The sequence below is a fragment of the Podarcis filfolensis genome (assembly GCF_964270895.1).
Source record: "Podarcis filfolensis genome assembly, chromosome: 1".
NCBI classification, from domain to species: Eukaryota; Metazoa; Chordata; class Lepidosauria; order Squamata; family Lacertidae; genus Podarcis; species Podarcis filfolensis.
Genome location: NC_139604.1, coordinates 121,038,047 through 121,063,976, shown reverse-complemented (window position 1 = coordinate 121,063,976; position 25,930 = coordinate 121,038,047). Strand labels below are relative to the sequence as shown.

The 25,930-nt window shown below is 45.3% G+C and overlaps 1 protein-coding gene and 1 long non-coding RNA gene across 3 annotated transcripts in view; both read right to left on the bottom strand.

Annotated features, from left to right (window-relative positions):
• The window catches only part of RCOR1 (REST corepressor 1), a 142,046-nt gene that overhangs the window by 54,371 nt on the left and 61,745 nt on the right, over positions 1 to 25,930 (bottom strand). For both annotated transcript variants that reach the window (XM_083616825.1, XM_083616826.1), the window contains exon 4: positions 4,276 to 4,328. In XM_083616825.1, the coding sequence (XP_083472951.1) occupies positions 4,276 to 4,328 (53 nt within the window). The remainder of the gene's footprint in view (positions 1 to 4,275; positions 4,329 to 25,930) is intronic.
• LOC310766913 lies at positions 13,520 to 20,698 on the bottom strand. Its single transcript, XR_014550522.1, has 2 exons — positions 20,022 to 20,698; positions 13,520 to 13,681 (listed from the first exon to the last, which is right to left on the bottom strand). It is a non-coding gene; the product is annotated as an uncharacterized lncRNA (long non-coding RNA).

Genomic DNA, 25,930 nt, shown 5'->3' with positions numbered 1-25,930 from the left:
CTGGCTGGCCACTTGCTAAGTTTGCCTTTGCACCGTAGTTAGCAGTGCCACCTATCAGGGACCATGTGAACTACAGCGTGATGACATCTCTACAGATATATATATATATCTGTTTTATATATATATATATATATATATATATATATATATATATATGTGTGTGTGTGTGTGTGTGTGTGTATACACACACACACACACACACACACACACACACACACACATCTGTTATGTATGTGTTATGTATGTATATTGTTCAAATGCAGAATAAAAAATTGTGTCCTCATCATAAAACAAAGGCCACGCAATGAAGCTCCCAGATGCACCTCTCTGGAGAGCGATTTCCACAACTTAGGAGCAGCTAACAAAGCATGTCCTCTCCTGGGCCACCCCCCGCTTCCAAACTTCTGAGGGTGGATGAACTACCAAGAGGGCCCCTACTGCTGGCTTTAATGCCTGAGAAAGTATGTAGGTATATGCTCAGGTGTTTGTTTGTTTCTTAGTTAGCTAAGACAAAAGCCATTCAAGATCACCACGATACATTTGGGAAGGGTGCCACAAAGAATGTCTGGAAAGCCCATCTTACTAAATTATCTTGTACAGAAGACCGCCAAATCTGAAGGCACAGCGTCACCTCTGAACCCCACCAAGTTGCATCTGCTGCCCAATCCAGTCTTTCCTCCCTATTTCCTCCACACAGCAAACATTTCAGAAAGGACCAACTATCTCACGGTCATAGATTTAAACAAGGTTAATTTGGCAGCACTGTCTCCTCAAGTAAAATTATTATTCCCTCCATCTGTTGGTTAAAATGCCCTGGAACAAACCTCTTAATTCTCTGCAAGTTATATACAGATCACATACCTCTTGGCAAAAACATTTTGACTCAGGTTATTCAAAGTGAAAGCGCTAACTTTGATACTGGGATTTCCCTCTCCCCGAGCCCATTTTGCAATGCAAATTATTATTATTTTTTTTAAAAAGGTTTTCTTCATTGGTAGAAAAGTCATCACTTCATGATTTCCTGAAGCTCCACATTGGTCAGCACACGCAAGACCCTGCTGCTCAGTTCTGTGTCATCACGCACTCATTGCTCAATATCTAGGGAGTTTTCCTTGTTGGAATTCCCTTCAACATGACTCACTGTGAAAATAACCTTTTTTATATTAAATAGTAGTTTCTTCCTTTCCACCCCTTTCTAACCTCTCAGCAGGGACGGTGCCTCGTTGAAAAATGGAATAACCAAAGCTTAAAGTTATACATTTCTCTACTTGTATCATTCAAGAATTAAGTGGATCCTATTCGCCGCCTTAGCCAACCTAGCAGTTTGAAAGCATGTCAAAGTGCAAGTAGATAAATAGGGACCGCTTCGGCGGGAAGGTAAACGGCGTTTCCGTGTGCTGCTCTGGTTCACCAGAAGCGACTTAGTCATGCTGGCCACATGACCCGGAAGCTGTCTGCGGACAAACGCTGGCTCCCTCGGCCTATAGAGCGAGATGAGCGCGCAACCCCAGAGTCAGTCATGACTGGACCTAATGGTCAGGGGTGCCTTTACCTTTATTCGCCGCCTTCTCCAAATCTACCTTAGTTCCATGAGTCATAATGCTCCTGTAGTTTCCAATTTAGGCTGTGTACATGCCATTTAGGCTGTGTACACGCGGGTGGCGCTGTGGGTTAAACCACAGAGCCTAGGACTTGCCGGTCAGAAGGTCGACGCTTCGAATCCCCGCGACGGGGTGAGCTCCTGTTGCTCGGTCCCTGCTCCTGCCAACCTAGCAGTTCGAAAGCACGTCAAAGTGCAAGTAGATAAATAGGTACCACTCCGGTGGGAAGGTAAACGGCGTTTCCATGCGCTGCTCTGGTTCACCAGAAGCGGCTTAGTCATGCTGGCCACATGACCTGGAAGCTGTACACCGGCTCCCTCGGCCAGTAAAGCGAGATGAACGCCACAACCCCAGAGTCAGTCACGACTGGACCTAATGGTCAGGGGTCCCTTTACCCTTTACCTTTTTACACGCCATACATTTAAAGAACATGACTTTCTCCCAAAAGAATCCTGGGAATTGTAGCTTGTTTGGAGAGCTAGAGCTTGTAACTTCTGTGAGGGGTAAACTATAATTCCCAGAATTCTCTTGGGAAGGTCCTAGAATCCTAGAACTATAGAGCTGGAAGGGACCCCAAGAGTCATCTAGTCCATCCCCCTGCAATGCAGCCATCTTTGGGTGGGCTCGAACCAACAACCTTCTGGTTAATAGCCAGACGCACTGACCCATCGCACCACAGCCTTGGAGTGGTGTTCTTTAAAGGCTCCATCCATACAAGTCATACATTTAGATAGATCTAGGAAATGGGTACATAGGGAAGAAGAGACGCACCCAGATGCATACTATGATATTTTCAACGGGCCAGAAGAGATACAGAAAAGCATGCATTAATTTTCTCTCTCATCTACTACCCCTTAGGTTCAAAACTAAACAGAAACATGTGTAATTAAAACAATCACATATCCACATCCACTTCTATTCTCTCCTTCTTTTGTCAATTTCCGGTGTCAGTTTTAGACTGGGCAGGAACCAGCTTTACGATTTCTCGCGTTTATCTCCCAGAGCTTATATCCTACACATGTTATCCTCACAACAACCCAGGGAGGTACATGAAGCTGAGAGTAAGCAATTGGCCGAAGGTCACCCAGTGAGTTTCATGGCTCAGTGGGAATTTGAACCCTGAACTCTCAGGTCCTAGTACAATACTGTAACCACGACACCACACTGGCTTCTTGGAGTACTTCTGCTGTGGGGCAGCTATATAAATTAGGTAGGTAAATAAATTTGGGGAAAGCAAAACGTATTTTCCTTGAAGCTTGCATTTGTTTCATTGTGAATTGTTTTTGTTTGGGGTTTTAATCTGTTGTAAACTGCATTGAGATTTTTTCTTTAAAACATAAAGCGGTATAGAATTGATGATGATGATTATGATGATTATATAGCAAAAAAAAAAAGTTCCTAGACATTCTGTTGTGGCAACCGTAACCTAGATTTAAGGCGCCATTTGACTTATACATCTAAGTTTCTAACTCTCCTTCACAATTTATGGCCACACACATTCTTGTGAACACCTGAAGAGGTCTTCTGCTTAGCTCCTATCTGTGCATTTTCCTGCTCCTGAACCATCTTAAGAGTTTGTAGAGAAGCTGTGCCAGTGAATGTTCTTCTTGGCAATTTAAAAACAAAGGCAAAGCTCACCTGTCTAGGCAGGCATCTAGCAAGTTTATGTTTCATGACGTCACTTACTGGTCTTGTGTGTTTTGCTGTGTGTCCTTTTGTATTGTGGGTTTTTTTTTAAGGTATTAGCCTTTGTTGTTTGTTTGGTATATACGTTTTGAGCAAGACTTTAATGTTTCCAGCCAGCCTGACCTTTTACGGAGAGGCAAGATATTAAATGTGCTTGTTTATACATAAATACAACCAAGAATGGCAGATAAGGATCGTGTCAAATGCACCTACATGGGTATGGTTTTCTCCTTGCCTGCCCACCCACCCACCTTATTTTGGTTAGAAACAGGAGTACAACATCCCCACAGTGGTTTTAAAAAATTAAGATGTGTAGGCTAAGAAATGAAAACGATAACAAAATCCAATGTACTGGGAATGATTAGTAAAATATCTGCTTATTCCAGACATCAAAAAATTAACTGCATTGGTCCAAAGGGGAGAAGGAAGACTGCAGTACAACAGTCTGGTTTACAGATTACCATATTTTTCTCTATAAGACTCACTTTTTCCCTCCTAAAAAGTAAGGGGAAATGTTGTGTGCGTCTTATGGAGAAAATGCAAGCTGCGCAGCTATCCCAGAAGCCAGAACAGCAAGAGGGATTGCTGCTTTCACTGCGCAGCGATCCCTCTTGCTGTTCTGGCTTCTGAGATTCAGAATATTTTTTTCCTTGTTTTCCTCCTCCAAAAACTAGGTGCGTCTTGTGGTCTGGTGCGTCTTATAGAGCGAAAAATACAGTAATTTGTTTCATTAACAACTGGAATGCAAGTGACGGACATGCAGAGTGTTGGGCTAGGATCTGGGACACCAAATTTCACCTACCTCACAGGGTCGTTGTGAGGATTAAATGAAGAGACTTATGTAAACCACCTTGGAGGAAGGGTGGGGTATAAATGCAATCAATCAATCAATCAATCAATCAATAATACTGGAAATGAATCTTCCCTTTAGAAAAAGTCATCATTTGGTTAATAGGACACTATAATTTTTTTGAATTGTTTTCAGTACCTGCTCCATGTTGTAGCCGTGCTTTTCTTTTGCAATAGCGATGTATTCATCCACTGGGGAGAATTGGGGAGAGAGAGAGGGAGGGAGAAAGAGAATTAGATATTGAGCAACAAAAGCTTCGGAAAAGCACAATATTCCCCTCCGTGCAGAAAAGACGATGCATACTTCTGATCCTCTGAACGCAAGCCAGAAAATAAGTTATCAAAACTGCCTATCCATTATTATGACTTATCACTTATAAAGCACCTACAATTTGCCGAGCACCACACAGGGATTAAAAACAACAAGAGAGTCCCGGCCCACAGGTTTACAATTGGAAAGGCTCAGAACAAAACAACAACAAAGTGGGCTGGGGAGGGAAAACTGGATGGGAAGATAAATTATTGAAGTTGCTTAAGCCCCATTTACAGGCTACTTTTTGCATGCAGGGCACTCGTCCTTCTATGCTGCAGCGAGGCCACGCTCCTTGCCCCAATGCCACTGTCAGGCGTTCAGCGTACACCCCAGTAGGACCCTGGCAGAGACACATGCCCGACTGGCATGTTCTCTCCCTCCTGGTCGATCGTTTGGGAGCTTCAAAAGCTTTCTTCAGCCTGAAAATCACAGCGACTGATGCCAGCCGACACCGGCACACTTAGGGATCCGCAGAGTCTTTGCAGCATACATGTGACAGACCTCAGCAACTCAGCATTTTGGCTAATCTACTTCATTTACATATAAACACACACGGAGCACTGCACCATGGCTCCCTCTCTCTCAAGCATCAGACAGCAGAGAGAAAAAGAACAAAGGGCAACAGTCCCACTTCATGGAACACAGTAACACAAACGTCCTGTCTCCGTCACTTCCCACTCTGTGGAGTCAAAACATATACCATCATGTGATAGACAACAATCCCATGACTGCAATCATGGAGCAGGAATTCTAACAGCAACATCAGCGCTAGACCCACCAGCTGAACACGGCCCTCTGCAATGGAACCCCCATGTACAAGCAGCTTCTCACACAACGGAGACCCCCAATTCCTTGGAGTTCCTGTTCTCCCTGAGCCCCTACATGTGAGCTGTGGTTTTCAGGAAACTGCATTGCCAGGAGATGGAGCAAGCATTTCCCCATTCTGGCTTGAAAGCATGGGTGTCCTCTGCCAGCGGCAGAGCATATGCCCGCGCTGCCTGGGGCAAGAGAGGGGATGCACCAGCGAGGGGGCGGGGCGCAGAGGGCGCCCTCTGTGTGCCACAGTTCAGGGTTAGGTGAGGGGCAGAGAAGCTGCTCTCCACTCTCCAACTGACCCAGTGGTGGAGGCAGAGCTTTTGTGGCCGGGGGCATCTCACCATGGCCAATGTGGTGGGAAAGCTGCTGCTACCAGGCGTGAGGTGTGCCACGGCTGAGATGGGTGGGCAGCAGCGCTGCCACCCACTCGCCTGCTCTCCCCCCCCATTAAACCTGCCCCGGGGGGGCGGAGCTATACCAGGCACAAGCACCGCAGTCAGGGCTCTGGCATGGAGCCAGGCTCCGAAGGAGGAGCCTGCTGTGTGCACCCCCTCTCAAAATTGCGCCTGGAGCCACGCCCCCCCCCATGCTACACCTCTGCCCTCTGCACAAATGAATCTCGGCTGAACCCAGCAGGGACAAAGCTCTCTCCTCTTCCATTTCTTCAATCCCAGGGAGACCAGAAGGTGTTTTCTGTCTGATTGGGAATAGCAAGTAAGCTCCCTGTTGCTGGACAGTCGAGGTTTTCCCTATGACATTACTTTCTTTCCTGGGAGGCAAACCTCCCTGGGCCTTGGGATATTGCATCCTGAACGCCTTGCACACCACAGCCCGTGTGGCGAGCTCTGCGGAAACATGAATGTGCATAAGAAATGTCAAGTATTTCACCGTCAGGAACATGGCATGGCTGACCAGTCTCGTTTTCTTCTTATCAGTGGGTGTCTCTCTGCACACAGACCTGCAGAAGCTGCCTTTCCTATGCTAAATCGACATTGTTGAGCGCTGCCTTTCTGTGACATGGTTCCTGAAGCAGCTAGAAAACCCTTTGATGTTTTGGGGAGAGGGTCACTGGATAGGGAGGGCTAATGAGGTCACCAGAGGCAAGGCCAGTTTGCTATGGCTTCCTCCTGGATTCACTCCCTTCCAAAGATAACAGTGGACAGCTCAGCAGAAACTCTCAAAGGGACAACACTACGTAGGTGGTGCCAATTATGCATTACAGCAGCAATGTGGGAATGAAACAGTTCCCAGGCGGCTGCTTTAATTTACAACCACAGAAGGAAACGGGGCTTGCATTTTCTTGCACCATTTTATACCATCCTCTGCCCACCCAACGACATTTTGCATGTTGATGTTGTTTACTATGCTTTTTTAAAAAAAACAACAACAACAACAACGTGGTTTAATGTTGCCTGTGAAGCCTGTCAGGATGATCTGTGTATTCTGAAAGGTGGGTTATATGTAATTGTAAGGTTAAGTATAATAAGATGTCGAAAAGCACTTTACAATAAAAATAAAACTGACCGTTGCAAAAAGCAACAAAGAACAACAGATAAAATAAAAAAGCTAGTAGCGTTTATACATACATACACATTTTTAAATGTGTCAACTCTCTTGGCTTATTAGGGCAACCAAGGAATTTTATCTGGAGGGTCAAACGAAAACAGAATTTTTTAACACTTTGAAAGAAAGGGCTTCTTTCTGGAAGGCTCCCCGAGAACCAACAAGGCAGACTTCCCCAGGGAGAGAGTTCCAAACCCAAAGTGCAGGCAAAAGTGCTAGAACCTTGAACACCTTGCTGGCCATTTACTTGGCGGTATTGCTGTGGCCAGCAGAGCAAGATGCCATCTGAACGAAGCTTAGGCGACGTACTGTAGAGATCAGGTTGCAGAATCGCTATAATGCATTGCGGATCAGGTTGCAGAATTTCCGGCTTTTCTAAAACGAACAGCAGAGATAGAGAGAAGCTGCCCTCCATCTCTCATAACACTAGAATTCGTGGACATCCAACGGGACAGGTAAAATAAAGCATTTGTTTACGCGTCGCATAGTTAAAATGATGAGATTCATTCCCACAAGAGGCGGTGATGGCCGCCAACTTGGGGGGCTTTGCAAGAGGGTTAGACAAATTCATGCTATCAATGGCTACTGCCTTGATGTTCTACCTCCTCTGTGAATACGGTTGCTGGAAACCGTAGAAGGGGAGAGGACTATTGCGTTTGGATCCTGCGTGTGGGATCCTCAGAGGGATCTGGTTGGTCACAGGATGTCTGGTGAGACAGGCCATTGGCCTCATCCAGCCAGGGTTCTTCTTAAATGTAAAGGGACCCCTGACCATTAGGTCCAGTCGTGACCGACTCTGGGGTTGCGGCGCTCATCTCACTTTATTGGCCAAGGGAGCCAGTGTACAGCTTCCGGGTCATGTGGCCAGCATGACTAAGCCGCTTCTGGCGAACCAGAGCAGCGCACGGAAACACCGTTTACCTTCCTGCTGGAGCGGTACCTATTTATCTACTTGCACTTTGACGTGCTTTCGAACTGCTAGGTTGGCAGGAGCAGGGACTGAGCAACGGGAGCTCACCCCGTCTTGGGGATTCGAACCGCTGACCTTCTGATTGTCAAGTCCTAGACTCTGTGGTTTAACCCACAGCGCCACCCGCATCCCCGCATAAGGGTTCTTCTTATGCCACACATTAACCACCCCCGGGTTTAAATGCCTTTTCACTCTATTCCATTCATTTCTCTGCACCTCTCTGCTCCAGAAACTCAGTCCTTAAAGGCTCCAATATGTATATGGCAGGTTTCCATCATTAGCCACCCTTCTCTTGAGTACAGCACAGCTGCCATTAACTGGCTTTTAGCATGAAGCGAAGTCCACCTTCCAGATAACATTTTAACCCTCCCCCCCCCACACACTCCCCGGAAGATCAATAAAAAGCAGGACAGATAAAAAGTTCTCTCTTACAAATTAGCCTCTTAAGGTCCTAATGTCTGCGGCAATTAAAGTCAGGGTTTTTACTGTCCATTTAAAGCTGCGCCCCACCAACCATATAGTTGGCGGGGTGCAGATTCCATCCTAAGCCTCTGCGGGAATCGCTCTCCTCCCGCAGAGGTTTGGGAGGCAAGCTGCACACCCGCCAGCCATATGGTTGGCGGGGCGTAGCTGGCGGGCATGCAGGGAAAGGGGAGGCTGCCGGAAAAGCCGCGCAGTTTCCCCACTCGCTGGGGCGCCCCTGAGAGGCCAGCGCCCTGGAGAGACGCACCACTAAGCCCTATGGGAAAGACGGCTCTGCTCAGAGCAGACACGTCAACACAGCGGTCGCATGGAAGCCACCCCTTTTGACGGCGGGTGCAGCCTAGGACCCTTGTACCTACGGGACCCCCTCTCCTGGTATGCCCCACAGAGGACCTTACAGTCTTCAAACAAAACATCTTGGAGGTCCCGGGCCACAGGGAGGTTAGGCTGGCCTCCTGGGCCCAGGCTGCACAGAAAAGGCATTATGGTTCCTGAAATTCCTTCCGGTTGTGCAGATAAAATATATCTGATAGAATTCTACAGGACGTGTTGCTAGTGTGTGAAAACAGCTTAGATCCAATGATCCCCATGCATGCACCTCCAGATGGTGGAGATGTCAGGAGCCATCCTGGTGCCTAAGCATCTTCACTTGGTCACAAGAAATGGATGGTCTTGGGCCAATCACCAACGCTCAGCCTCGCAGGGTTTTAATGAGGATAATAGAGTGGCTGAGGAAACCCAGCCAGATGGGTGCGGTATAAATAATATATGATGATGGTGTTGATGATGATGATGAGGGGAACAATGCATGCCACAAGTACCTCACCTTGAGCTCCTTGGAGGAAAGATGGGACAATAATGCAATAATAAACCAAATAATTTAACAGAACATTTTTTGTGGGGTCTGCGCATAGAAGACGCTTGGCTTTCTTGTTTCTAATTGTGTTTGGTTGGGTCCGAATAAAGAATAACCAACCTTCTCGTTGTCTTCCTAATTCACACTTGAGGAGCTATTTTGCCATGTCCTCCAGGAACAGGAGAGAGTGATAGCCTCAGACATCAATCAAGAAACTGAAAAACTTAATGTAGCCTGAATGGGGCATGAGAGTTGCCTGAGAATGTTCAGGGGGAATGGAATGCTAACTGACCACTGGAGGGGAGAAGGGAAGCTATGCGGGGATTGGAGTGACTTGAATCCAGGACAGAAGCGCTCCACACTGCCAATGTTTCGTTATAGGGTCCCCCATGTCTTTTTATGAACATCCCTTTGTTATTTTCCTAATTCATCAGATTTTATGGGGTAGCACTGGCGTAAGCATTACTGGCTTTATTCGCTAACTCATTTGTTTATATATTGCTTCCCCTTACCATACATTTATGTAATTCGTGTACAGTGGTACCTCGCAAGACGAATGCCTCGTAAGACGAAAAACTCGCAAGACGAAAGAGTTTTTCGTTTTTTGAGTTGCTTCGCAAGACGAATTTCCCTATGGGCTTGCTTCGCAAGACGAAAACATCTTGCAAGTTTGTTTCCTTTTTCTTAAAACCGTTAATACCCAGGGTGCATTGCTTGAAGAGGTGCAGTTCCATGCTTCGCAAGACGAAAAATTCGCAAGGCGAAAAAACTCGCAGAACGAATTAATTTCGTCTTGCGAGGCACCACTGTACTTCTCTCCTGCAACATTCATTCACTGTTTTCATTGCCTTGCCTGAACACAGGTACAAGTTCTAGTTATCTCGCAATCTTAGCCAGCACTGATACCAAATAAGAACACTTAAGGGACAGAGAACAGGCAACATCTTTACAACCCTTTTTTATGGTATTTATATATCACTCCTCCAAAGATCAAACCTGCTTGTAACACACACACAAACAAATAAAACACAAAATAAAACAAACCACCAGCAATATATAATACAACAGCAGCAGTACTAGTCTTCACCAGCTAGTCTGGAAATATTAGAGCTGCCTTAAAAAGTCAGATTGCCTGTCCATATGGCCTACGACTGTCTACACCAGTATTTCTCAAAATGGGGTCGCCAGAGGTTTTTTTTTTTTTTGGGACTACAATTCCCATCATCCCTTGCTAGCAAGACCAATGCTCAGGGAGGATGGGAACTGTAGTCCGAAAACAGTTGGAGTTTGGGAAACACAGGTCTACATAAACCTCCTCCAGCATGGTGACTGCCAGATGATGTTGAACTCCAACTGACAACAGCTCCATCCTCCATGGCCAGTGGTCAGGGATGGTTGGAGTCCAAGAACATCTGTAACATCAGGTTAGAGAAGGATGGTCTACATACTCATTGTCAGCAGCAACCAGGGTCTCAAGGCTGTTCATTCCATGAGGATTCCGCTCAGCACTCTTTCTCATGGTGTTCTGGAAGCAAGCATCAGTTACGTTTTGTTCCGAGTTGTTTTTGCTTATTTGTTTGCTTTTTGTAATTAGTTGCCATCATGCTAAATATTTTTGTCATATACAGTGGTACCTCGGGTTACATACGCTTCAGGTTACACACGCTTCAGGTTACACACTCTGCTAACCCAGAAATAGTGCTTCAGGTTAAGAACTTTGCTTCAGGATGAGAACAGAAATCGTGCTCTGGTGGCGCGGCAGCAGCAGGAGGCCCCATTAGCTAAAGTGGTGCTTCAGGTTAAGAACAGTTTCAGGTTAAGAACGGACCTCCGGAATGAATTAAGTACTTAACCCGAGGTACCACTGTAATAGACGTATCATTGGAAGGGATCTAAGGGTCATCTAATCCAACCCCCTGAAATGCAGGCATCTACTAAAGCATCCAAGACAGGTGGCCACCCAACCTCTGTTTAAAAACCTCTAAGAGAGGGTACTTTCCAGCATGGAACAGCTCATACTGTCAGAAAGTTCTTCCTGAAGTTTAGTTGGAATCTCCTTTCTTGTAACTCGAATCAACTGTCATTTTAATTTTGGTAATAGATTTCTAATCTGAGATACTAAGGTGGTTCTCAGAGAGGCAGCTGAAAAGCTGTTTAAGAAACCTTGGGAGTAAATAATAAAAAATGCAGGTGGGATTTCGTGCGAAGTCAACCCTAACCAATCTTAAGCACAAGCTCAATAAATTACCCCTTTCGTGAACTGTGCATAAACAGGGTGAGCTCTTCTTGTTGAAAGAGGAGCTAAAATCTTTTAGGTCACCAGAATGAGGGTTGGTCTACGCATGCAGCGTGTGAACTGGTAGAGTCCTGAGCAGCTAGAACAGACTCTACCAGTTCTTGCTGCAGGTGTTCTTCTGGGTGTTCCTCAAAATCTATAGGAAAGTGTCCTAGGCCACCTGCTCTAGATAGTCCAACATCCTTCCTCAAACTGATGCTCTACAGACATTCTGGACTACAGTTTCCATCAGCCCCAACTAGCATGGCAAGCGATGATGGGAGTCCTAGTTCATTCTTCTTCTTCTTCTTCTTCTTCTTCTTCTTCTTCTTCTTCTTCTTCTTCTTCAAGACATTCACACCTCATTGGTTCTGCATCTGTCAACCAGGCCTGAGACTCCAGCCAAAGTGACGCTGTGCAGGTCTACCCTTCAGTGATAGGCCAGAGCTCATTTATTAGTCTTATGCTAAGGATGAACATCTTTTTTCACTCTAATCTTTTTAGCTCATTATGTTAATTATGAAAAATGGAAAGCCTAAGTAACCATCAGCAATTGAGATTAATTAAGGAATAATCAGTAATTTCTCATAAACACAAGTCCCCACTAATTTAAAAAGCTATTATATACTGCAAGTGCTAGCGATAGAACTGGTGGCACACAGACCAATATCCAAGAGGGAGTTGTGCTAAAACAAAAACTAGAGTAACAGACAACATAAATGCACCTTGCTTTCCCTCTGAGAGCTGGTATTCTCACAGGAATTTCCAAACTATTCCTCTGCAGTGTGGTGGAGCTGAATTGAGGGTTCTTTTGGCCATTGACTTGGTGGGAATGTTGCCCCATAGCAGAAGTACTCTAGGAAGGCAGCGTGGTGCAGTGGTTAGAGTGTTGGACTAGGACCTGGGGGATTAGAATCCCCCACTCCGCCATGAAGCTCACAGGCTGGCCTTGAGCCAGTCACAGCCTCTTAAACTACCTCACAGGGTTGTTGTAGGGATTAACTGAGAGGAGCTGGGTAAACCATTTACTCCTTGGAGTAAACACAATAAATAAGCTCTTCTGCTTGCCTTCTTGAGAAAGCTGGAGGGGCCAGCCACATAGAGATGTCAGTCATCGACCTGGCATCTAGAGATCTCCATGTGGTTGCAAATGGACATTTGACAGTTGCAAAACGTGCCCGGGGAATTTTTAGGGTTGCCATATTTCAAAAGGTGAAAATCCAGACACAAAAGTTGTTCAACCTTTTTTTGTTTTGCAAAATCTCAAAAAAAAAATTGAAGTTATTGAGCTACATTGGTACCTTGGTTTAAGAGCAGCTTAGTTTATGAACAATTTGGAATAAGAGCGCTGCAAACCCGGAAGTAGGCGTTTTGGTTTGTGAACTTTGCCTTGGAAGCAGAACATGTTTCGCTTCCTGTTGAGTGTGTTCCATTTGTAAATTGAGTCCTCCGCTGCTATGGGAAAGCACGCCTTGGTTAAAGAACGCTTTGGTTTAAGAACGGACTTCTGGAACATAAACCAAGGTACCACTGTATTTTGAAGGAAATTCGCCAAAATCTAGACTTCTGACATGGATTGCCATACGTCTGGATTTTCCCAGACATCTCAGTGATTTCTGCCTGGACACTGTTTCCGACTCCTGTATGTCTTGGAAATTCTGGACGTATAGTAGCCTAGAATTTCTAACACTGGGGCAAAAGTTTCATAACAGGACTGTTGTGCCTTTGCTCCTGCTTAGCGTTATGTGAATGATGCAAACATGCAATGTGTTAATATGGAGCAAACACTGATAACTGCATACTTCAAGAATCTCAGGAACAGACCAGAGGAGAAGGCCCATGTCCAAGTGGTAGATTGACTGCTTAGCACGCAGAAGGTGCCAGATTCAATCCTTACCAATTCCAAGTAGGGTTGGGTAATCTATTTGCCTGAAACCCTGGAGTGAGTCAGTGTAGATAATACTCTGTGTGTACATCAACTTCCTATGTTCCTATGACCTAAAATAAGTTAAGATAGGAAGGTGCTTTCACATACACAACACACTCGCTCCTCTCCTTTTGGCTCTGCAAACACAATGCAAGTCCCTTCAGTGATTTCATGCATGTGTCAGGTTTTTTCTTTTATTAATGAATCAGTAATGTGTGTGGGTTTAGCTTTCACGCGAGACCTGCAGACTGCCAAGCCAGCTCCCGTCGGCTGATTCAGTTGCACGCTCATTCATAAAAAGCGCATGGCAGCGTGTGTGCAGACACATGAGTCACCCCATACCTAGAAAAGCAAAACGTGGTGAGCGGTTCTGCATTTTAGTGAAGGCATCTGGCGAGGAAATCTTATTTACTCAATTCATGTGTCGCTTGCCACTCGCCACGCAAGAAGTCTCCAAGAAACTTAATAACGCAAGAGTAGCATGCAGGATCGTGGGTGGCACTGTGGGTTAAACCACAGAGCCTAGGGCTTGCCGATCAGAAAGTCGGCGGTTCGAATCCCCATGACGGGGTGAGCTCCCGTTGCTCAGTCCCTGCTCCTGCCAATCTAGCAGTTTGAAAGCACATCAGAGTGCAAGTAGATAAATAGGTACCGCTCCAGCAGGAAGGTAAACGGCGTACACCGGCTCCCTCGGCCAATAAAGCGAGATGAGCGTCGCAACCCCAGAGTCATCCACGACTGGACCTAATGGTCAGGGGTCCCTTTACCTTTACCTAGCATGCAGGATCAGGCCAGTAGTCCATCTAAGGCCAGCATCCTGCTCTCACAGTGGCCAACCAGATGGCTCTGGAAAGCCTGAGAGCGGGACCTGAGCACAGCCCTCTCCCCACTGCCACCCCCACCCCATGGCTTCCAGCAACTGGTCTTCAGAAGCACACAGCCTCCGACTTACAAAAATTTAAGTGAACAACGCATCACAATAAAAGCCATACAATAACCCATAAAATGGACACAGTAAATGCTAGGCATCCATTATGGAACAGGGGGCAGAGAGAGGCATATCCAGACCTATTAATTACTAGCCAGCCACATGTGCTTCCTTCAACTACGGAGAGCCCAAATCTATGCAGAAATCTGGGGGGGGGGAGTTCATCAATGCCATCTCTCAACCTGTCCCACCCACTGTGGATCTCTGAATCTTGCTTTCTGACCCTGCATCCCATCAGCCATAGCTGCTGCTGCTGCAGAAAGAAGAGGGAGACTACCTTCCCACATTATCCAAGAGAGATCCATAGGGAGTCGAGCACAAAAGAGAGAGCAAGAAACCCCAAAAGTTAGGTGGCCGCGGCAGGCTTAATTCACCATTACGTGACAAGGTACTGCAAAAGGAGGCTCTGCAACACCTTGCCTGTTACGTGCCAAAATGCACTGAGAGAACAGGGTTGAGTTGAGGACACGGCAGCGGTTTCAACAGCACCCCCGTATTTAGTATGCTCGGTGTAGGTTCTAGCATTGATCAAACAATGAGAGGCTAAGACAGGGCAAGATTCCTCCGTCCTCGCCCTCCGCCCCTCTTCCAAAAACCATTATCATACAGAAGAGCCGGTGCAGATTGCTTGCATACAAATCTGAAGCATCTTCCGAGCTCCAGAACATGGTGACAGCCTAAAACAAACACCAGGAGCTGCGCTTTAGCTTTCCTTTAAAAAGGAAAGGAAGAAAAGGAGGACATCTGCGGTTAGCAGGTGGCTTTTTTGCTCGCGGTTCATCGGCAAAGCAACTCTGCCACCTTGTGGTGCATATGCGCATTCTTGCTCGTAAAGGCGCAGTGAGAGGGAAGAGGCCGAAAGCAAGCCTGTTTAAACAAGGCAAGCAAGGCCTCTGCAACTTGTTTTGCTGTTTTTTTAGAATTACTATTATTAAAGATTTTCTTGATTTACAAAAGTGTGTGCAATGTCTCTCTCTCGTATTTTTTCCCCCATGTAACATTTTTACTTTTGAGCTCCCAAGCTGAATGCAACTCCCCTGTTTGCTAAGCCCAGGTGGGTTTGCATAAACAGTGCCTTTTAATGACCCTCTGATGAGGTGCTAAATCTATATGGCTAATGGGCTGGATTTGGTTTGCAAGTCTGTGATAATCTGATGATTTGGGGGACAGAGCCAATTTGCTCCAGTTAGGGCATTTGCAATTTCTAACTAAAGTTTTACGAAATTGTCAGGGCAGGTGGCATTGCGTTTTCCAGAAAACCGCCCTTAAGAGACCAAGATTGTGGTCCATCTTAGTTGCACAACTTTACCTTTACACCTGAACTGAGAATGGTTTTATATACTCAGATTCAGGAAAGGCTTTTGCAGCTTCTCAGTCCATTCATTACATGAACTATTAAGCATTATAATATACAATCAAAACATCTTAATTAAAAATCTGTATCAGCCACAATTGCTACCCATGTGAATCAATTCAGTTCAATCAATAATATTTGTTTTTTGAAAAATACAAAATAAAAACACACAGAGAGTTTTCTCAGCAAATACTACCACCATCCAAATCACATAAAACTGAGTACCCATTTAACAGCAGTACATGATATTTTCTATATAGCTATTTACTGGGGGTACTCAAAAGGTACGCAGTACCAGTAAACCCCCCCAATGTTAAAGTGTGGCAATACTGTAACAACTTCTTGGTGAGTACTGGCACCTTTACTATTTACAGTGGTACCTCGGGTTACATACACTTCAGGTTACATACGCTTCAGGTTACATACTCCGCCAACCCAGAAATAGTGCTTCAGGTTAAGAACTTTGCTTCAGGATGAGAACAGAAATCGTGCTCCGGCGGCAGCGGGAGGCCCCATTAGCTAAAGTGGTGCTTCAGGTTAAGAACGGTTTCAGGTTAAGTACGGACCTGCGGAACGAATTAAGTACTTAACCTGAGGTACCACTGTATTTATTTTTATAATCATTGGTTGTATACAAATACAGAGACAAAATACGCAGCAAAAGTTGAAGGACGAAAGATTGTAAACAATCCAGAAAACAATTAAGTGCAACAATACCTTTTATAAGTGTGTTATCATTTAAACGCTGGGAGAAGGCTTTGAAGAAACAGATTCAATGGAAAGAAGGGAACAGATTGTTTATTGCTTGGCTGATATTTTCCTAGACAACTTGCTTCCCCCCCTCCCTTTTAGTAGAAAGAATGCAACAAGTCGGTTAATGCAGGCACCGTTTTAATTAAGATTACTGAACAGATCTTGCTGTTTGAATTCCTACTGCATAAATGTTCCTCAAAGAGCAAATGAAAAATGGGTGTTCATTTAGAGAATTAAGGATGCACACAGTCCAGCATGGCCAATGAACATGAATGATGGGAACTGGAGGATGCTACAGGGGCTACCCGTGAACTACCGTAATATCTTGGGTACTCAAATGAGAATCCGCACTGCTTCAACACTGGGTTAAACAGACCAGTGGTCTAACTCAGTATCCCATGGATCCAAAACTCTCTCTACCATGATTCAATACTCCAGAAATTCACGTACCATAAACATTTACCATCATATATATTATATACCCCAGTCTTTCTCAGCCTGTGGCTCCTCTAGATAATAATAATAAATAATAATATTTTTTTATTTATACCCCGCCCTTCCTGGTTCAGAAAACTGGGCTCAGGGCGGCTAACAACAAATTTAAAACACTTCATTGTAATACAACATAGAAGCAGCATGAAATACAGTATAAAAACATGAATAACAATAAAATTCAAAGTTCAAAAATCAATTTGGGGGAAATCCATCCAATAAGCATTAGATAGTCACCAGGGCTAGCTGCCTGAATTAGTCCTACTTGGGCCAGCGAGGAGGCCAGGGGAGACTTAGCTGTGGGGTCTTCAGAGCAGGTAATCTTCATAAAAGGGAAGGGGGAGGTTAGAGAAGGGAAATAAAAGATCAGGCTGAATTCAAATTAGAGGCCAGGCGGAATAGCTCTGTCTTACAGGCCCGACGGAAGGAGGTTAAATCCTGAAGGGCCCTAGTCTCATAGACTACAACTCCCAGCATCCCCAGCCAGAGTGGCCAATGGCCAGGGATGATGGGCGTTGTAGTCCAACGTCGTCTGAAGGTTGTTGGGTAGAGGGAGGCTGTTAATACACAATTTTATACAAGTTCAAGGAATGCTGCCCCCCCCCTTTTTTTAACTTTCTTTGAATGTTGGGTATTAATGTCATACATCTTGTTTACTTATGTGCACATTTTAGAATATTGATCCTCATCAACAACAAGCCATGTTTCACACAGGTGCGACCAGAAAAAAGGTAGCAAAGCAAAAGAAAGAGAAGATATGAATTCTTTTTTTAAAAAAAACCAAGTTAAGTGTTTAAAATGCTGTTGGGCCCCTGCTTCATAACACCGCTAAAATTGAAAGGTTCTGCACTTAGGCAGGAAGAACCAGATGCAGAAATATAGGATGGGGGACACCTGGCTTACTAGCAGTACAGGTGAAAAGGATCTAGGGGTCTTGGTGGACCACAAGCTGAACATGAGTCAACAGTGTGAAGCAGCAGCAAAAAAAGAGAAAAAGCTAACGCCATTCTAAGCTGCATCAACAGAAGTACAGTGTCTAGATCAAGGGAAGTAATACAGTGGTATCTCTGGATGCGAACGGGATCCGTTCTGGAGCCCCGTTCGCATCCTGAAGCAAACATAAGACGCGACTGTGCTTCTGCGTGTGCGCGGGTCTCGTGTTTTGCCACTTCTGCACATGTGTGTGACATCATTTTGAGCATCTGCACATGCGCGAGTGGCGAAACCCGTTACTTCCGGGTCACTGCGGAGCGCAACCCGAAAATATTTAAGCTGAAGCGTATTCATCCCGAGGTATGACTGTAGTACCACAGCTGGAATACTATGTCCAATTCTGGGCACCACAATTTAAGGATATTGACAAATTGGAATGTGTGCAGAGGAGGGCAACCAAGATGGTCAAGGGTTGGGAAACCAAGCTTTATGGGGAATGGTTGAAGGAGCTGGGTATGTTTAGTCTGGAAAAGACGAGACTGAGAGGAGATATGATAGCTGTCTCCAAATATCTTAAGTGCTGTCACATGGAGGATGCAGTAAGCCTGTTTTCTCTTGCTCTGGAGGGCTCGAAACAATGGCTTCAAATTACAGGAAAGAAGATACCGACTAAACATCAGGAAGAACTTCCTAAAAGTTAAGAGTTGTTCTGACAGTGAAAAGGACTCCCTCAGAATGTGGTGGGCTCTCCTTCCTTGGGAGGTTTTTAAACAGAGGTCGAATGGCCATCTGCCAGGGATGCTTTAGCTTTGACTTCTGCATTGCAGGGGGTTGGACTAGATGACCCCCAGGGTACCTTCCAACACTATGATCCTAAGAAATCTCAGAGTGAAGAAGCATGACTCAGTGGATCTGCTTTGCATGCAAAAGGATCCCTATGTTCAATTTCTGGGTAAGTAACCAAACAATTAAACCCCTGTGTTGCAAACAATTATCAGTAATATCCCAGGCAACCCGATGACCAAGTACAACAATGCAATGTCAATATAAACTCTTTATATAATCTATACGGAACATTGAACAATATGAAAAACCAAATAAACAGAAATCTTATAAATCTCTAAAGTCACAAAATGTGCACTCTTGATGGATTCTCTTGAAAACATAGAATCTGAGTTATTGTAAGTTACCATGTATATGCAGGTCATCGTTTCAATAATTCATTTGCAGTTTATGAAGCATTTTTGCATCCTTCTGCTGTGCTGAAGAAAAATTCTATGAAACAGTGGGTATATCTGGAATCACTGTCCGCTACGTCTGTTTGCGGACCTCTTCGGCAGCCTTGGACGTCATAAAACAAAGCTTTACGGCTTGTTTTCATCAGATAAGAATCTGACCCATTGCTTCTTTCGGAGACTTGCATAGTCTACATAGACTTTCAGATACTTATAAGACTTCTGTTTATTTGGTTCTATGTTTTCCAAGAGAATCCATCAAGAGTGCACATTTTGTGACTTTAGAGATTTATAAGATTTCTGTTTATTTGGTTCTTCATATTGTTCAATTTCTGGGTGAGGCTGGGGAACACCCCGTCCGAAAACCCTGGGCTGCCTTGGTGCCAGTCAGTGCAGACAATACAGAAGCAAATGGACCAATACGCTAACTCGGTATGAGGCAGCTTCTTATGTACCACAGAATTCTAAGCATACCATTTCCTCAATTCCATACACAGGCCTGTGTATTAAATACAAGGCCTGTGATTAAAACCAAAATATCTTTTACTAATACTGCTCAGATCCACACACACACACACACACCCTCACCAGTCCAGTTTTCCCAGTTCCGTTATCAAAAGCTGAATGGGGCCTCTAAGAATAATGATGTTTTCATGGCAACTTCTGCCACCCACCCTCTCTCTCTCTCTCTCTCTCTCTCTCTCCCTTTCTCTGTCTCATGAAAGTTTTACACAGGAGCCCAGCTTCATAAATAGTTCACATTGTGCAAGTCCATTATTCCACTACAGGGCGTAGGTTTTTGCATTGCACTCAGGCACACATGCAAAGGGTGGATACGCACGGACTTGCCATCAGATTAAGATGCATTATGAGGGCTACTGATAATGAAGCCTATTGCAAGGGAGAGGGATCACCATGGAGTCTTACCGCTGAAGCAGCAAAAGTAGAGGCCTATTCGACTTCTTGCTGCCCTCTAGGAGAATGGCAAGCAGGAAAGGAAAGTAATGCTCTCCACAGACTTCACTGAAAGTTAAAAGGGGCACAAATGGGGAGGAAGGGGCTGGCATGGTGCAGCGATTAAATAGACGGTGCTCTCAGTCAGGAAGTCCTCCTCTGAAATCTCCCCTCCTCCTCCTCCTCCATCTTAAACTCACTAGCCTTGGCCCCATCTGTATTATACATTTAAAGCAGCAACATGCCACTTTATAAACAGCTGTGGTTTCTCCCAAAGAATCCTGGGAACTGTAGTTTGTTAAGGGTGCTGGGAGTTGTTAGGAGACCCCCTATTCCCCCTCGCAGAGTTCCTTGAAAAAATGAATTGATTGTGAAACCACACTGCGAATTTATTGTTAGGCCACTTTGTGAGGGGACTAGCTGGGTCTCCTCGCCACTCCCAGCTCCCCTTAACAAACTACGGTTCCCAGGATTCTTTGGAAAAAGCCATGGCTGTTTATAAAGTGGTATATTACTGATTTTAATGTGTGCTGCGGATGAGGCCCTAGACAGGCTAGTTTTCTCCTGACCTCAGCCATCCCACTGCAACACAGAAACCGCAATACTGGCCTACCGTGCAGGGCTGTTTTGTAAGAAGGGGAAACAGGGGGCTGCCCCTTATGCAAGTCCAGTCTATTTGTTCCACTAACTTGGAACTGTCTCTACGCTTGACTGGCAAACATCTTGTTATGTACTGAAGTTCTCACCCTGGGCCAGCAGGGGGATACTGTAGATAGTTATGCAAATGAAGGATCGAAAGTGACGTTCAGTGATTGGATAGTTTTAGAAAGTTGCTACAGTAACGTTGTACTGGAGCTCTATATAAGCAGGCTGACTGAGCCCTTCAGTTCAGTTCTGTTCTGGCCTCTGAATAAACAAGAGCTGTTTGAAGAATCGCTGTATCGTCTGATATGTTCACCCACAACTTAACACATCTCTCAGGCAGAAGCTCTCTCACATCACCTGCCACCCGGATCCTCCTTTTAATAGGACTGAGCCAGGTGCTGTCTCTACTTTTAAAATTATTATTATACTTATATCCCAACTTTTCTCCAAGTAGCTCAAGATGGCACGTACAACTCTCTCCCCCGTTTTATCCTCACAACAATCCTAAGAGGTAGGTTACGCTGAGAGGCTGTAACTGGCCTAAGGCGTGAGCTTCATGGTTGAGTGGGGGATTTGAACCCAGGTCCTCGTCCAACAATCTTGCAATTACACCACAGTTGTGCTCTATTACGGAGCTGCAGCCATTTCTCGTGTTGGCGGACTCTCTAAAATGCTATTATAAATTATTTTTTAAAAGGCACTTCCTTAGTTCGAAATGAAGCTACAGCAATACTCAGAGACTCTCCTCGTAAAGAGCTCTTTAAGATGCCTTTAAGAGTGCCTTTAAGAGTGGGAAAAGCTTATCAGCACATAGTACAATGTTCATGTACCAGCGCCACATATTCTCTTACACATGCATGCAAGTTTCTGTTTGAAAGGGGGGGGGAAATGCTTTCCCTAAAAGTTCTTTTATTTTTTTACACACACACACACACCACCACCACCAGGAAAATGCAAGAGAATTGCAGAGAGTGGGTGAGTAAGAAAGAAAGAAGCAGGCAGACAAGGGAGGAACCAAATGATTGAGGGTGTGTTTGAGGGAGTAAGAGAAAGAGAGTGCACACATCACTAGCAAGAGCAGTTTACAGTGGAATCCAAGCCACGTCAGAAGCAAGCTCCACTAAATTTATAAGTTGGGCTATGATTCATAGCTGTCAACTTACAGATTTGAAAATAAGGGACCAGTAGCCTTGAAAATAAGGGACCAGCAGCCAAAATAAGGGACCTGCAGCCTCACCTGTTCCAGGCACTCCAGTCTTCCTGTCCTCCTGCAGTCTGGTCAAACTCATGCTGGTAGCTTCGAGAACACTGCCCAGCCAACTTTGTAACCAGAGGTTCAACTGACTAGAATCTGAATCACATGCACCACAAGGCCTATGCAGCCTCAACTTAAGATGGCTCCCCGGCCCGGCTTTGCACTGCAAAGTTTGCAGCAGCACGTGCAACAAAATGGCGTCCAGCATTCAAAACCCCCCTCAGCTTGCATTAACTAGCCACACACAAGGCATGCAAGCTCCACCCCCCAGTCGTTCTTAGACTTCTTATTGGGTGAGCAACATAGCCAAGCAACACAGTTGGAGCCTCCCTCCTCCCTGGCCAGCAGGGAGGGAGGGAGGGAGAGGAGCTGCTTCCTTTGAAATTTAAGGGACATCCTTTAAGGGACATTTAAGGGACATCCATCAATAAGGGACAGCAGCGGGACATGGCGCTGGAATAAGGGACTGTCCCTTCAAATAAGGGACACTTGACAGCTATGCTATGATTACAGCCTAAAAATAAATATTCCAGCTTCAGTCAGGAGAAAGTCTTTATGTCAACTGAGTATGTGAAAGAGATTGCTCTTTTTAACTGGTGAATTAATGTATATGTGGAATGACAGTTCCAGTAGTCTAACTGAGAGGGACTGTGGTGAAGACACACCCTCTTGGTAATTAACAGGGCAAATAAAAGCAAGTCCACGCATTTTATTTTCCCCAGGAACATGCCTGCAATGCAAATCCTATTGCATGTTTTACAGGTTGGCAGAGAATCCACATGAACACCACATTCCATCTCTGGAATGATTTGTGTGCAGGCATTACACCCAAAAAGATATGCCGCGAAGTTGTCATTAACTGATCGGATTAAGGTTTGGGTTTTTCCCATTTAATTTCAAAATGGCAGCAGCTGATATCTGCACGCTTCCATCTCCTCACTGAGGATTGCTTGCCTGCCCCTCAAAACCATAAATTCCACAGGTGCATTTTGCGACTGGCACAGATCCAACTGCGACCATGTGGAGATTTCTGGTGACTGACATCTCCATCTGGCTGGCCCCTCCAGCTTTCTTAAACAGGTAAGCAGAAGAGCTTATTTACTGCATTTATATCCCAGCTTTTCCTCCAACTCCTGTATGGTTCACCCCCCCTCCTCAATTAATCCCTACAACGACCCTGTGAAGTAGGCTAGGAGGCTGTGACTGACTCCAAGGTCACCCAATGAGCTTCATGACTGAGTGGGGATTTGAACCCTGATCTCCCAGGTCCTAGTCCAACACACTATACCACACTGGATTCCTAGAGTACTTCTGCTATGGGGCAGCTATATAAATTAAGTAGGTAAATAAATATGAGGAAAGCAAAATGTCACTTAGAGAAGGATCTGAAATGTTTTCCTTGAGGACCTGTAAAAGAGTACAGTGGTACCTCGGGTTACATATGCTTCAGGTTACATACACTTCAGGTTACAGACTCCGCTAACCCAGAAATAGCACCTCCGGTTAAGAACTTTGCTTCAGGATGAGAATAGAAATTGTGCTCTGGCAGTGTGGCGGCAGCAGGAGGCCCCATTAGCTAAAGTGGTGCTTCAGGTTAAGAACAGTTTCAGGTTAAGAACGGACCTCCGGAATGAATTAAGTATTTAACCCAAGGTACCACTGTATAGAGGGACGCGGGTGGCGCTGTGGGTTAAACCACAGAGCCTAGGACTTGCCAATCAGAAGGTCGGCAGTTCGAATCCCCGCGACGGGGTGAGCTCCCGTTGCTCGGTCCCTGCTCCTGCCAACCTACCAGTTCAAAAGCACGTCAAAGTGTAAGTAGATAAATAGGTATCGCTGCGACGGGAAGGTAAACGACGTTTCCGTGCACTCTGGTTTCCCTCACGGTGTTCCGTTGCGCCAGAAGCGGTTTAGTCATGCTGGCCACATGGCCCGGGAAACTGTCTGTGGACAAACACCAGCTCCCTCGGCCTGAAAGTGAGATGAGTGCTACGACCCCATAGTCGCCTTCGCAGGTGGAGCTGTGGGTTAAACCACAGAGCCTTGGACTTGCCAATCAGAAGGTCGGTGGTTCAAATCCCCACAGCGGGGTGAGCTCCTGTTGCTCGGTCCCAGCTCCTGCCAACCTAGCAGTTCGAAAGCACGTCAAAGTGCAAGTAGATAAATAGGTACCGCTCCAGCGGGAAGGTAAACGGCATTTCCGTGCACTGCTCTGGTTCGCCAGAAGCGGCTTAGTCATGCTGGCCACATGACCCGGAAGCTGTACGCCGGCTCCCTCGGCCAGTAAAGTGAGATGAGCGCCGCAACCCCAGAGTCCATGACTGGACCTAATGGTCAGGGATACCTTTACCTTTACCACTGTATAGGGAAATAATTTATAATGAATTGGTTAAAAAAGTTTAAAAGTACTTAAAAAAAGAGAGAGAGTCATTTTTGTTGGGGATAATTCAGATGGAAATTCCCAGGTGTCATAAAAGCCTATTTATGTATGCCACTACTGCGGCCCGTGTTTTGTTAGCCCAAAAATGGAAAACGAGCTCATTGCAAAATAAAAAGGGGTGCCTAAACATTCTGTTGTGGCGACCGTAACCTGTGCTTAAGGTGTCATTTGGCAATCAGCCTGTATATCTGAGGTTTTTAACACTGCTCAAAATACCGTATTTTTTGCTCTATAAGACTCACTTTTTCCCTCCTAAAAAGTTAGGGGAAATGTGTGTGTGTCTTATGGAGCGAATGCAGGCTGCACAGCTAACCCAGAAGCCAGAACAGCAAGAGGGATTGCTGCTTTCACAACGTAGCGATCCTTCTTGCTGTTCTGGCTTCTGAGATTCAGAATATTTTTTTTCTTGTTTTCCTCTTCCAAAAACTAGGTGCGTCTTGTGGTCTGGTGCGTCTTATAGAGCGAAAAATACGGTACAAAGAAGTTTGGGCTACCATAAATCTGTTGGACTTTCAGTCCCTTTTGGTTGTTTTAACTGCAACAAGCTAACATGGCTACCCCCTCTGGAAGCTTTCTCACAGGGTTGTTGGGGAACAGGGAGTGTAGAGTCCATGTAAGTCCCAAAGCATACTGTTCGCATAACCGGGTGCCGATGCGAAGTTCCCATACAGGATCTGAGCACAATACCACTATTATTATTCCTAGCAACAGGCATTCAGAGACATTCTGCCTCTGACACCAAAGGCAAAACATTTTACAAGGATAGTTAATAAATTCATGAACGGAGCTGCAAATCTTCAACGGAGAAGAATTAAGAGGAGGAGAGTTACTTTAAAACTATGCGCTGGATTCAGGAATGATGGGATGGGAACAAGGTCTTGCATGACCTCGGGTGCTTTTAGTGCATGTAGCAGCATGTGCCTGGCCCATGTCAGCTTCTAATGCTAAGAAGTTCAAAGCGGCAGCAACACCAAACTATACACGCATCTAGAATTAGACATTCTCCTCCATGGCTTCAAATGCTGCCTTTCCAAAGGCCTGTTTGTTAGCAGCCGCTGTGAATTAGCTTTAAGCTTGTTCTCAAGCTTTACAAAAAGAAAAACCACACTCAACTTTGCAGCAGCTCTCCGATTCTCACTCAGCAATAGCCAAAAGGCAGGAAATATCTGGCAAGAGGCCACATCCTGCAAACTGTGCGATGCCTTCAGATTCTCATTGGGTTAACAGCTGCACGTGGGCTGGTCCTAATCTATACCTGTAGAGCTACTGTCATCAAAGTCTCAGCATACCAGTCTAGCAACTTCCATTGCCTATCAGCAAGAGACTTCCCAGGACTGTTTCAGAATGTGTTTTAGGTCAGGGACTACAGAGAGACCATTAGAGATGTGAAGGCCTGAGAAAAGAATCAGGAAAAACCAGAGTTTGTTCCAGGTTTTTACAAAGCCTCTCTTTGTTTTCGCTCATCACCACACAAAAAAGGGGGGGGGAGAATGGAATATTTTTTTTTTAAATTATGAAATGATTAACAAAATGTTTAAAACA